The sequence below is a fragment of the Thunnus albacares genome, chromosome 1 (assembly GCF_914725855.1).
Source record: "Thunnus albacares chromosome 1, fThuAlb1.1, whole genome shotgun sequence".
Lineage (NCBI taxonomy): Eukaryota > Metazoa > Chordata > Actinopteri > Scombriformes > Scombridae > Thunnus > Thunnus albacares.
In genome coordinates this window covers 23,689,021-23,703,263 of record NC_058106.1, presented here as the reverse complement: position 1 = coordinate 23,703,263, position 14,243 = coordinate 23,689,021, and the positions used below count along the sequence as shown (strand labels likewise).

Sequence of the window (14,243 nt, the reverse complement as noted above, 5' to 3'; positions counted from 1 at the left end):
ATTCTGAAATCCAAAGCAGAAATTGTGGAGGTTCCTTCCACTTTAACAAAAAAATGTAACTTTAAACCTTAAAACTTAAATTACACAATACGCTGTATCTTCTGTTTTGTAGTGTTGTCTGAATCATGGGCGTAGATTTGGGTACGGACAGTACAGACATGTCCCGACAAGACAAGGTGTTGCTGAATTGTCTCCACCAATATCTTCATTGATCTCAAAACGATCCTGTCATTTCAACTTCACATCATGTTAATAGTAAGAGTGTTTTCTGTGAAAAGTGCATGATGATGATAAAAATGGGGGGATACCCGACTTAATGATCTAGCAACCCTCGACTTCAGTATATTTTAAATATTATTTTTAGTCTGAGATTCACATCAATAAGATAAAAATGTAAAATATCTAAAAAAAAATCAGAGAACAATTCTTGCCTGTTTCCGACAAGTTGCATCAGCAAATACATATTTAATAAAGTTTTTTTGCAGAGACAGGCTTTAATGTGTGTTAAGGAACTGCAGATCTCATAAATATAAAAATAAATAAGAGACTAAGAAGAGAATAAGCTTTGCACATACACAACTGTTGCCCTTGGTCTGAATAGTCAGAACTATTTTACCCTATAGCTAACTCAAAATATCCGACAATCCAACACAATCAGTGGTCACTAACCAGGATATCTACCATCATCCAAGGCACAGGCAGTAAGGAAAGGTACATTTAGATGCAACTGGAAGGCAGGATGACTTGAATAGTGTTCAAGATTAGTTTTTGATTTTGCCCTGCTTCTGATTGTACAGTCTTCTACATAGCGCTCCTTCTGTAGTGAGTAGTGAATGGATGATTTCAAACACAGCCTTGACTCTTGTGCTCCACACAAACAACTTGTCAAGTCTTTCCATTCAACCATTCAATTGGTTGTAGCCATGCTTCCATGACAACAGACTCTTGCATTTGAAATTGTTCAAATAGTAAATAGTAAAAATTAGGGAATTGGCAACCAACACATTTCTGTTCATCGATCACAGATATTTGCTTTGCTTTGTCCTCTTTCTGTGCATATATGTGTGTGTGTGTGTGTGTGTGTGTGTGTGTTTGTGCGTGCGCATCTGTTTAACCTCGCCAACAGAGTTCGACAGAGCCTGAACAATCTTCTCATGTGCTGTGGCTACCACACTCTGCCCGTTGATCTCTATGATCCTGTGGCCCACACGAACTCCTCCTCGCTCAGCGATGCCTCCCCGCATCAGACTGCATATCTGAATGGTAAAACACACACACACACACACACACACACACACACAAAAAGAACACCATCATGTTAGGAGGTAGCATCTAAAGCTGGAAGAGATAGTTTAGACTTTAAAGACAATCATAATCTGATAGCACATTAAATCCTTGCTTAAGATAATGGGATTTCTTAGGAGGGATTGTATTGGATGTATAAATATTGCCAGACTCAAAATAGCAGTTAATCAGAACATTGCAACTGACGCAGTGTTTCTTCAGTGAATCCAATACAAGTGAAAAGAAAAAAAATACCATAAATATACCAAACCACACATAACAGTGAACATGCAATATGCTCATGCTCACAGAAAGAAAAGTATTTATACTTACAATGCCGTTCTGTACACTGAAGCCCAGCTGATATTTAAGATCAGGTCTCTTGATGAGGACTGTGGTAACAGGAGGGCAGCTTACTATGTTCATTTTCACCTGGACCTGATTCTTTAAGCCCTTTAACACACAGAGAAATATATTTTAAAACAATGATTTATTAGAGTTTATTTTGTGACTGCCACAGTCTTGTGTCTTCGTACCTTGATGATTCCCTGACAGGTGGCGAGCGGCAGCCCCACTAGGCTGGTGTTGTTGATGGACATGATCTGGTCTCCGATGCTGAGCTTGCCAGAGCGTGCCGCTGGCCCGCCATTCATCATGTTGGCTAAGATAACTGTGGGCAGGATGGAGCCCCAGCCAGACTCCACAATCACCACACCCAGGATCTCCCCTTTACTCTTCTCCAGCTGCAGCTGTGGAGGCGGAGAGGGAAGAGGGGACAGTTTGTTTTATTAAGGTATTTTTAACTTTCATCCTTCACAGGAACTGACCTACCACAATTAAAACAATGTGACTGCAGCACACTGATTAACTAGCTAACGTTACAATACTGATGTGTCTTCATCAGAGTTTTATTTCTTGACTGATGAAGACACAAAATGTCAGTTTGCACTATTAAAAATCAATCAGTGTGCTCCGGTCTTTTCTTCTCTCTAATGTTTACTCTATTTGATATGAGAAGCAGCTGATTCAGCTACAAACTGCTGGAACATGCGTAACTCCTTTTCATTTAAAACAATATAATTCCTTTTTGATACCTGCTGGAAATTCGCTTTTTGCTTTTTTGGAAATTCAGAGAGAGAGGTCTTTGTTTATGTTACAGTTTTGTATACTGTGAGACAATATTAAATTGTTAACTGTCAAAGATTTTCAAGTATTTTTGGAGGCCTTTTTTGCCTTTGTTATATAGTAGAGACATGACAAGATCTCTGATCTTTTGCAGGCAAAGCAGCAAATCAACATTCAGTGCTGCTTTATAGCAACTGCGGATTTGCAGTATTTTTGCATCAACGTGAAGAACTACCTTGATCTCACAATTCGATGGATTATCCAAAAACAGACAAAACCATCTGGTTATTTAATCTACAAATGGTTTTTATATTGAATTTCTAGAAAATTTATTATGTTATGATATACATGCAGTTAACTACTGCGCTTTGCTTTTCATTACAGGAAATAAATATCAAACACATCACTGTGTACTATATGAAAAAGTAGGCTTGTCCCCACTAGCGACGACAAGAGCACTACATTCTATCATTTTTATTTAGAAATGTCTCCTGCAAAAGGTGCCTCAGTATATCACAAATTTAAAACCACTGCTCACCAGGCCCTACAGTGCTTACCAATCAGGTAAATTGCTCTAAAAAAGCAGCTGTGTGGTGATGCCTGTGCAGCCTCTCTGCTCATTCTGCAGAAGCTGTTTCATGGTTTATAATTCTCAAAAAGCCTGTAGTAATGCTTTCAGGGCATAGTGTTAGCTAAATAGGAAATGCTGCAGCAAAAAAAAAAAAGCTAGAGTTGACATGCTCTGAGTGGATTTTACTATACCATCTGCCTCTTAAGCTGTCTAATTAGTTAGCTACTGTATACTTGTGTGTTTCTCTAATGGCCCTGCAGCATGAGTGTCATTTCTGCCACACATGTAGAGTCTCACACACTGTTTCTGTCTCAGCTTTTCATGAACTGAAACAAGCATGTGCAGGAAAAAAAAGACAACTTCGAAATTGTAAGGCACTTTGCACACATTGCATCGACCGACCTCTTTGCAGTTTTCAGAGTTGGAGAAGTGAATGAGGTCATCGTTGTACATCTCCTGGGTGTTGATGATGTCACTGTACTCCTTTTGGCTCAGGTCCTCTGGGTTAATGCCATTGGCTCTCAGGAACTCCTGGTAAGCCACACTGAATGCCTGGCCAATGGACTGAGCGATAAGCTGGGCCTGCAGACAAACATGACATAATGTGTGTTTGTGATCTTGTGTTGTTAGTTTTACAGGAGCTGATCTTCACTGAGATGCATATAAATAACAATAGAGTAGAGGAGAGCAGCCGGTGGCATCAAACAATAGCCGTGCAGAGGCAGCCAAGAATATGTTAAGACATAATATAAACTGATTTTCACTGTCAAGAGCTATTTGTTCCCATTGAGAGAGTAAAGTACAATAGAGAAGAAAAACACAAGCACTGTGCAACTCCCTGCTCTAATTTCAATAAGGTTGTTAATGTGTGGAGTGGAGGTTAATGAAGAAAACAGGCAGAAAAACAAAAGCCACACTAAAGTTAATCATCTGTGTTTATGATAGATGATATTTAATTTACAGCTTATCAAATGTCAACCGGGAGTGACACAAGTACACAGCCTCAGCACTTATGACCAGATGTACTCCAGGGAGAGCTTCTGCAGTTGCCAGGGGGGACATGAACAGATTGTGGAGTAACTCAGGTTTATTTTAAAAATAAATTATGATTTGGTGAAAAAAAGGAAAACAAACAGAAATAGGATTGAAATTTGGAGTGAATCTGATCATTAGTATATACATTGTCACAATAACTCATAAATTACCAACTATGATAGGCTGAAGGGACAAGACACACCTCCACTGACCTGAATCAGCTTGAAAACAACAGTCAAAGAAGATCTCTAAAGCTCTTACAAATGTAAACTTGACCAAACCAACTGAAAAAAAAGAGACTAAATCTAAACATTCACGTTATCAGGATCACTATGTTTTGTATAATCGTGTCGACTTCTATTGATTAATAGTCTTAAAAACATCCAGGTTAAAATCAGCCCTAACGAGTTGATGAAGGGGTACTGGAGCTTGTCTGACATGGCTGTGGACACCACTGCTTTAAAGCATCCTCCACTCTGACATCGAATCACACCAATGTACCAAACAGACATTTACTGCTAAGTAAAAGTTGGAATAAATTGAAATGAGTAAAACGTGATGTGAAAAATTCAATTTGAAGACATGTCTTGGCTGTGAGATAAAGTAAATCAAGAGAATGAGAGTCCATCATTTTTCTAGCCGTGTCTTCCCAATTGTCATATTTAATTGAATGCCATTCTTTAATATAAATCTCTTGCAGAACTGCTGACATTAATGGCAAAAACTCCAAAAACCAATACACTATGAAGTAATTTTTCAGAACAATATAAAAGTCAAAAGTATACAAGCACTGACTGCAGACAGCAAGTGAAGCTACAATAACAGAAACAGTTTATAAGTTGATGGATGAGTAGCTGAATGGTTCTATTATAACTCTGGCTGGCCTTTAAAACCTGGCAGCAAAATTAGACGAACAGAGGACAGATTGGAGTCCAGCCTTTATACTGACTGGCACAGACATAGAGTTGCTGGCTGTTCTATGGAATATTGTTCATGTTGCCAAGTCTTGCTGAATCTGTTTCAACAAGACAAGCAGCAGCTCTGTGGGGAAAAAAACTTAAAAAAAAAAAAAAAAAGATCAAAAATGACTGGCTAATTTACATCATTTCACATCAGTGTGTTGCTCTAATTATTTACTAAAGTCACATAACAACATTGTTTAGAATTTCTCCTCATCTCCAACATTGAAACAAAAATCAAGTAAATAAAGAAACATATTCGATGTAAATGAAGGAAAAACAATAATATTAGTGATAACTGATGAACGAGGAAAACATCTGTCAATCAAATAACACTGTCACATTTATAATGGCTTTCTTGTCTCTTACTATCAGAGGATTCATCAGAACAATGTGATACTAATGTGGTAAACACATGAATCCCAATTTAAGCCCCACTTACATCCTCAGACTCAAAGACATGGCATATCATCTTGTACTGCTTCTTCGCCTCAGGTGCCCCGGGCGTAGTTTCGATGCAGTCCTGGGAGGCCGTGCGCGGCATCCGGCGTCTTGCCATCAGGACGACAATGTTCCCAATGTCAGCGATGTAGGATATGGTACGGAGCGCGTTGTCCATCATCGTTTCCTGTAGGGATACCAACCATCATCACATACAGTATTCATGAAAAATCTATCATTAAACAGAATTTGAATGATCATATTGCAATGAAGACAATCGTCTCCCTTAACTGTAACTCAGTGCATCAAGATCTTGCATGATGATATCATTGTTTGGCACTTTTTGGAAGTTGGTCCAGAGACACTGGATAATTAAATTATTAAATGTCTTTGTATTGATTTTTCACTACATTTCTTCATATTGCAGTAATTATGAAATATTATTAACTATCTACGTGACAGACTTATTGACATCATTGTCACAGTCTGTCCATTTCTTGGTCAGCTTCAAATTCACACATTTTACCACCCTGATAGAAATGATAGAAATGTGTTATGGTTGATTTTGCCTTTGATGTACAAATATATGAACAAGAGGAATTTAAAATTCAATACAAAACACTTTCTTTTGTTTGAAATTACAGCATCACTATTACACATTTTAACTTACACAATGACGTAATCATACATATTTAAGCACACTGAGCTTTGTATTTGTGTTTCTCTGATACTACTTGAGCTTTAAATCTTTGCAAAATATTTTGTAACTATTACTGGTCGTATCCTGCTTCTGACAACAGGGTCTTTCCATCGGTAATAATTTAGAATGGAAGTTATTGTGTGCAGAAGATTTGTTTCCTGTCTATGTCAACACTGCATGATCATTGTAGAGTGTAGTGTGAGACAAAGGTATTCTTGATAGAAAGCATGCAAGCCTACTTTTGATTGAATTCAGTCTAATGTGATTATAGTCCAATAACTCCCCAGTAAATTAGATCTTGAGTACACGTTCCTCTGAAAATAATGAATAGGTGCACATAAAACACAAAAGGGGTTTCAATATCACAGTGTTTGTGCTGATGAAACAAAGTCATTTAAATGCTGTTATCATGTTTGTTCACTCATCCTAATAATTGTCTTGTGTCATAATGTAGATTTTAAGAAGCACTGTCTCTGAACAGCAGATTGAGAGTGTATTTGTCTAAGTTTTAATATAATATATTAAGTACATTTTAATTTTATTTCAGTTAAAGGTAGTCAGTCATTCTTGAGAAAGATTATTGATATTTGAACCCAGCACCCAAACAAATACACCCCTCCCTTAATGCTCCTCCAGAAGCTCTGCCCCCCAAATTCATGGACGCATATTTCCAAGGCAATGACCAAAAGAGAAATATGGCAGAACTCAGAGCGATGCACCAGCTGTAGAGCCACATCTGTTCCTCTCACACTTTTTCACGAGCAGGAAAAAAAAAAAAATTGTTTCTTGTGAGCATAACAGTTCATCCACACACTCCGCCTCTCTGCAGCCTCCCCACTGCTCACTCTGACCAGTGTTCAGCGTCTCTGTCCACAGAAGCAGCTGTCTGTCAGCTGCCCGACAAACTGCCTTCACCAGGCTGACTGACAGCAGAAATTTATTGAACCAAAATAGTTTACATGTTGGGTCCAAGGTAAGAAATCGACACTGTTTGTATTTATTGATTCATTGGTACGGTTAATAAGTTCAAAACACATATATAAAACTTATATTATTTTTATCCATTTATAAATGGAAGCATATCTGTTCCGTGAGAAAACGCTTTCTATGTGAATTGGCCATGACTTCTCTCTCTCTCCAGTTCACCAGCCCTCCCCCACCATTCAGCAGGTGCTGGAGATGGGAGACTGTCATGTCCTTTCACATGACAGTCTTGAGCACAAATGCTCCCTGCTGATTGGCTGGAATAGTGTTGTGTGGCTTGGTCCGAGCCACTTTGTTTGTTTCCCATTTATAGAGCCAGTGCTGTGTATGAACACTGGATTATTTTTCACCACACGCACAGAACGGACAGCTAGCGGATCATGAGGCGATATTTGCTGAATTTGACAGTGTGTTGAACAATCTTTCTCCAGAATCATTGACTCTACCTACCTTAATACATCACTTAACTAATTGTTTTGTGTCTGGTGGTTTTATTACATTAGCCTAATTAGTGTTGTTGTTGTTCCAGCCCACCTTTGGAGTTGTTCTTATTATGAATCAATGTCAGAAACCCCATGCAAGCCGCGTCAAGCCTTTTAATTGCAGAATGAGGGCTTTTCACTCCGAGTCTCTCTCTCAAGAGTGCCAGGAGCAGTGGCAACCAGATGGAAAAGGGAGGAAGATAGACACTGCATTGCAGCATGTCAGTTTCTGCCAGGCGGCTGCCCACACACACACACACACACACACACTTACATTCAGACAGCCAGACAGCAGCTCTAACTGAAATACTGCAAATGAATCATCTATCACATATACATTTAAATGTTCTGTGACCATGATCCCAAAAACTGCAAAGCTCTCAGAAACGTTTCTACTTCTACCAAAGATCCCACCTGCTGTGAGGATGTGTGCTGCTGCTTCACACAGCTGCTTGCTGTAAAGCTAAAAAGTAGGAAAACTTTGGCAAAGCTTTCGCAGAAGTGGGGAGAAACTTTGAGAATAACTTGAATAAAAGGAAATCCGACAGATTAATGTTCTTTTTCATTCATGAGGATCTTAATTTTAACTTTTGACTGAGCCTGTCTGTTAAAATCATTGAGGAAAACAAAACATTACAGTATGTAGCCTATAAAGTAACTGCTAAACCCTTTTAACAAATGACTAATTGTGCACAGGTGCGACCATAATTGGGATATTCAAACTAATATTCAACTGGGAAGAAATACCCTTATACTAAAAACTATAATAGCAGATTGTGCTGCAGTCAAACAGCTGGTACATTACATGCTCTCTGAGTCACCCTCCATGCACAGATGTTCATGCAGCAATTTTTGGCTTTGCAAAGTCAACTCTTATCCTCAGTCGAAGGGAGCTCTGACAGAGTCATGAGATTAAACAAATAAATAAATAACGACCAGTGGTGGGGTTTCGTAAGAATCTGTTTGTGTCTACAGTTAAGATGCAGTTGTGAGAGCTGTGACACAACACCACTCATTTTGTGTACTCTGTATAGCTCAGTGGCAGCTTTCAAACAGCTCTTATTCTCACAGGTGAGGTAACACACTGTGGATAAAAACATGTAGCATGTGTGCTCGCCTGTACTCACCTGTGAGTCCGCGTTGAGGACTTTGATTCTCTGGGTGGAGATGAACAGATCAACCTCGGTGAGGGTTTGAGCATCTCCATCTGCGCTCTGCAGGAAGATACAAACAGAAGAATTGGTCACATCATCAAGATCTTTAAACCAAACTTGAGTGTTCTGATTCACAACTGCCTGAATGGTGCCTGTGTTCAATGCAGGCAAATCACACTGTAGATATCCAAAATGAAAACAGGCATGCATGTACCATTTAGAGTCCAGCTGGCTAGGGAAATGCTAGTTAGATGGACAGGTTGTTGAGTCTAAAAGGTGAGGTGGAAAAGGCGAAAAAAAGAAAGTGTCTGGCAGTGGTGTTAGTTTACATCAACTGTCCTGGCACGAGGATGGCGAGCTGGCATGGAAACAAGAAACAGCTTAACACTAAACCCTCACCAGCTGGCTGTTACGCCAGTGAGCGCGATGCAGTTTCAGCACAGAACAAGCCTGCACACATTTCCACAGACTAATAAAATTATATTTTATTTATCTTAATTAAAATTGGCTGATGCATTTAATTTAATGAAGAAATAGTGATAAAATATAAAGTATAGTAGTAAAATACAGTTGTAATTAAATATTGCATGCACTGATGTGAATTTATTCATAAATTCATTTATTTGAAGGCTTGTAGCATTCATTAGTACTTAAAGTTTTATTACTGCAAAGTGTCTGAAGATGCAGGGAGTTAAGGAAAGTAATCCATGCAGTTCCATTCCAGCAGTTCATTTGTGATTAGGTGTTGTAATTTATTTTTGGGTTTATCTGCTTTGTCTGTTTCTAATTCAGAAGTACAAGTTTCCCACAATGCCTTTTGCCTGCCCCCGGAGAGCAGGTGTGAACTTGTAGTTTTCAATCACAGCTTAGTATACGGGCACAGTTTGTGAACTCTAGGGAAATATAAAACCATCAACAACAAAATGCGTCCAGAAGCTGAGATTGTTTACAGATGATCCCTCTCTCCACTGCATCTCAGCTTCACCAGAGTGTAAAGCCAGAGCAGCAAGATGCGTACAGAGAACTAGAATTATGTTCTGTATTAACCGAGAAACACTGCATTAATCACACAGAGATCAAACATGCACTGAATCACAATCTACCAAATACATAATTTAACTTACTTGAGGCTAACAGCAATGTACAGCAAGTACAAAATGTGAAAACGTTGTTTTTGAAAAATTGTATTTTCACACACACAAAGTAGAGTTGCAGCTGATGACATAAACCTTAGCTGTATAAAAGGATGTATTTGCCCTTGAGCTAAAAGGCTGTTATAATCCATCTATTGTGTTGTCAGCAAAACCCAAACTGATTTTTTCTATTTCTGTAATTATTTCCAGTTATCCTGGTACATGCATGTTGTGAGGAAACTGTTTTAACTGGTTGGCATTTTTAGTGGCTCTATCCCTAAATCCTACAAAACTTGTTTACATAACTTTTATAACATAACTTGTTTCGTGCATTACCTGCATGTACTTTGTACTTGCAAGGTGTAAATATATATTTCTGATCTCAAGAACAATTACACAATGTTTGGCCTCAGTGGTTCCACAGTCTTGTGCCTTACAGCACAACTTCAGAATCAGTATAAAAAGTAATTAATTAGTTTTCCCCAAAATAATTTTAACAGTTTTGCTAATACTGAAATTATTGTAAACAATAAGACAGACCTATTAGATTAGATAGTTATTTGAAGTTTTGAAAAAAAAAATCTGTCACATTTGGGCTTTTGAAAGAATCTCACTGCCAACATGTTTGTCTTAGTTCTGGCAAACCTGACAAAGGATTTCTCCAACTAAATTAATGATCAAGACAAATGTGCAAGACACAGATGGGAGGGGATACACAGAAACAGACACACACAAATGAAATGAAAAAGAAAAGGTGAGAGTGGAAGGAAAGTGGCCAAAGGGTCTTCCTTTCGCTCTGTTTATTACACACCGCCTTTTTCTTGATTTTGGCAGCCTTCTGTACCCTCTGGCAGGCAGGCAGGCGGGCGGGCAGGCGTTGGGACGGGACAAGGTCGGCGGATACGGGAGCACAAAAAACAGGAGGAAGAGGAGGAGGAAATAAAGAAGGTAAATAAAAGAAGGTAAGACAGTAAAAGCCCCAAACCAAACGGCAGGTGTGATATCGCTGCTCTCAGAAAGGTAGAGAGAGACAGAGAAAGAAAGAGAGAGAGCAGGAGTGTGTGTGTGACTGTATATATGCATGTGTGTGTGTTTGTGGAGGTAGCGTTCGCACAGCCGTGTTGGTTATCAGATACAAATCAAAACAGCAATTACAGAGGGTAATAATTGCTTTTTCTTTCTTAAACAAATCAAAAAGCATGCAAACATAAATTGACACTGTTCCTGCATTCTTGACATCTATATAAAGCTGAATTAGGAAGGGCTGGTTTGGTTTTTTTTTTTTTTTTTTTTTTTTGTATGTTGTTTATTTCTCATTATCATTATCTTTTGAAGTGTCACTTCTGTGGTCAGAACATTCACCAGTAGGAAGACAAACAGAAAGGCCCCCATCTCTAAACACATTACAGCCAATTAAAACATTCACTGCAGACTGTCATGTTGGGCGGCTGGTACCACCTTACCACGGTCAGGTCACAGTCTATTACCAGGAAATACACGCTGGAAAACAATCAACAACACTCACAGAGGCAGGGGAGTGGATAAAGCCCAGAGCAAGGATTTATAGTGTGCACTTGGGGTTTGTTCTCTGGGCTGCATCAAACGAATAAATAAATAAAAATAAAAATACAAGGTCGAGTCACCATGTTGGGAATTAAACAGCTTAGATAAACATGGAAGCAGTTTTGCAGAGCTAATGTGTTTGATTAGTTCTTCAGTAATTCTGGCCTTAATGTTGGTGCTACAGTTGTTGAACTTTCATTGATATTCTTTTGGAGTAAACTCTTTAACACTTATGTAATCTTTAAAATCAACACTTCTGTGTAAGGTTCAAGCTGAGCTACTGACCCTCTCTGCATCTGCCATCGACCAGAGGAAATTATCTTGACCCTCATCACATCTCAGTGTGAGACTGGATGTTTGCCTGAGCCACTGCGGCCACTAAAACAGTATTAGCAAAAAAAAAAAAAAAAAAGAGTTGAGAAAATAGCCCAAAGGGAAGAGTCTTTTTCAGGTTTTCATTTTGCAAAGTTTCCTCCTCTGTGATCAGCTCTCACGCAAGACAGACATCTGAGGCTTCTACCACTCTGCTGAGGAGGAGCTGAGCAGGGAGATAGACAGCAGAAAAGAGTGAGTGGGGGGGATGAAGCTGCATAAATATTACATCAAACAGAGTGAACATCATGCCAAAAAAGATCTGCATAAATAACCTATACAAGGCTTGCTACAGTTTACCTGGCATACTTCTTTTTGCTCAGTTCAACGCGACAGGATCTAAGTGTGTTTCTAAGCGTGTGCGTACGATGTGTGCGCGTGTTCGGGTTGATCAGGAGCAAATGTACAAACATGACTTCACTGTACCGCGTGTGGGCTCGGCTTTGTGTGCAGTCGGCTGTGTCCATTTCAATGTCAAAGATTAAATGTCAGTTGCTGTACAGCTATTCATTTATGCACAAGGAACAAATCAAGGAGATAATGGACGACATCTTGCTCAATGGACCCGTTCCAAGCACGGGAGAGCACTAAAAGGTGATAGCTAACTGTTGCCATGGTTTCATCCTGACAAGACTTTTTTTTTGCAGGGAAAGCAATTGTGCATGACAGAGAGTGAGTGAGAGAATAACTGAATACAGATTGGATAGATGTGAAATGATGCCAGTAGACAGCATCTCTGTGGTGAAGAGGGCTTTGAGACTGAACCAGCAACAGGGCAGAAGGACTTTCAGACGCTTCTCTTTGTTTCAGAATACCCTGAATTGAGTTGTGACGCGTCTGAATGCTATAAGGATTTTGAGGTCAAACTGCAAAGTTAGATTCTACTTGTTTAAGTCATCAGCAACCAACTTATGGTGAGCTCGGTGTCTTTTAGGCCACATAGTTGAAACTGAAATACTTCAGAATCACTTGTACCACTTTCAGCTCTCTTCAGCAGCAATTCAAAATACATTAAGACTTGTTTTTGAGTCTCCAAGAGGAGCCGTCTGGAGGACCATTACTGTAGAAGTGAGACAACTTGCACTATGCTGGAGCATGAAAAATGGAAGACTAGGACTGAATGGCGGTATTACTGTAGTGAGGATTCGGACAGGGCCTAAGTCATCTGAGTCTGTCTGCTTCTTCTGTCTGCTTTGGCAGAGTAATTGTCTTTCTGACATACAGTAGGTCTACCTGCAAATATTCAGTTAACTACTGGACACAACATTAAAAGTTTATTTGCTTACTGTACCATTATCAAAAATAGGATCCTGCAAATTGTGGCTGAAACAGACACAGACTTGAGTTTATAGAAAACTACAGCTGCTGGCTGTTATTTACTTTTTCATCTCAATCTGATGTTTGCTGATATCATGCACGGTTTGAAAAATACAACTGAACCTAAACTCATGTTTCAAACTCAGACACAGTTCGGTAAACTTCTCTGTCTCTTATTCTCTACTCTTTAAGTCTCCATGAATCCCACTAGACAACTACACTCACATGTATCCATCTCATCTCCATCAGTGACAAGTCTCATTACAGCAAGTAACTTTCTAAAAGTGGATGACTTCACAGGGTGTCATTTAATATTTAGAAAAACAGCCGAGATTGTGTTCACATGAGAGGGAGATAAGAAAGACTTGTGTCTGGGTAGATAAAACATCCACGCTGCATACAGTCATCACATGACAACATTATGCTATTTGATCATATTATTATCATTACCTGACAGAAGGACTCTGAGTCCACTGCTGATTAATATGAGAAATATCAAATGGTTTAAAATCTGGCTTTTCAGCAGACGTGGAAAGTCTGAGTAGCTGTTTCTGTGAACATGAACACAAGCACTTTGAGCTGTTAACAGTGTTAACAGTTAACAAAGCAATCAAGCTAATCGAGCTGAGCTTCTCTATGCTGCTCTGATACCATCCACAGTATTTCTCTCAAGCTACACTGGAACGTCATCATCACAACAATATTAGTTAACAGTAGGGAGCAAGTGTCAACAAGGGAAATATAAGGTTCACGTGCCAGCAGTCCAATTATCCATCCGGCTGTGTCAAACACATGCCCTGCGGCCCAATCTGGCCAAGTTCTTTAGTTGCCCTAAAAGATCACTCATGCCTAACATATGACTCTAACTGCTCGACTGTAGACACAAACAGCACTGATGTTCATGTAAATTTTATGAGGAGCAACATGAACTGGACCTAAACTGAAAATACCCCATTATAACTGGGAAGTATAAATTGAAATGACATGCTGAAATAGCAGAGATTCACTTTGAGTCTGTGGAAATGCTTTAAAGACAGCCATGTCTATTTTTCCCTTCCAGATATGTACAGTAATGTGAGAAAAGTATTCCGATACTGTATGACTAATACCATTAATACCATTA

At 39.1% G+C, this 14,243-nt stretch overlaps 1 protein-coding gene across 2 annotated transcripts in view; it reads right to left on the bottom strand.

Annotated features, from left to right (window-relative positions):
• Positions 1–14,243, bottom strand: part of apba2b (amyloid beta (A4) precursor protein-binding, family A, member 2b) — a 71,323-nt gene that overhangs the window by 1,653 nt on the left and 55,427 nt on the right. The window contains exons 8-14 of one of the 2 annotated variants that reach the window (XM_044350743.1): positions 10,680–10,715; positions 8,709–8,795; positions 5,417–5,602; positions 3,383–3,562; positions 1,821–2,033; positions 1,618–1,737; positions 1,116–1,256 (exon numbers count right to left, since the gene is read on the bottom strand). In XM_044350743.1, coding sequence (XP_044206678.1) covers positions 1,116–1,256; positions 1,618–1,737; positions 1,821–2,033; positions 3,383–3,562; positions 5,417–5,602; positions 8,709–8,795; positions 10,680–10,715 — 963 coding nt within the window. The remainder of the gene's footprint in view (positions 1–1,115; positions 1,257–1,617; positions 1,738–1,820; positions 2,034–3,382; positions 3,563–5,416; positions 5,603–8,708; positions 8,796–10,679; positions 10,716–14,243) is intronic. The other variant, XM_044350751.1, reaches the window with a different exon arrangement.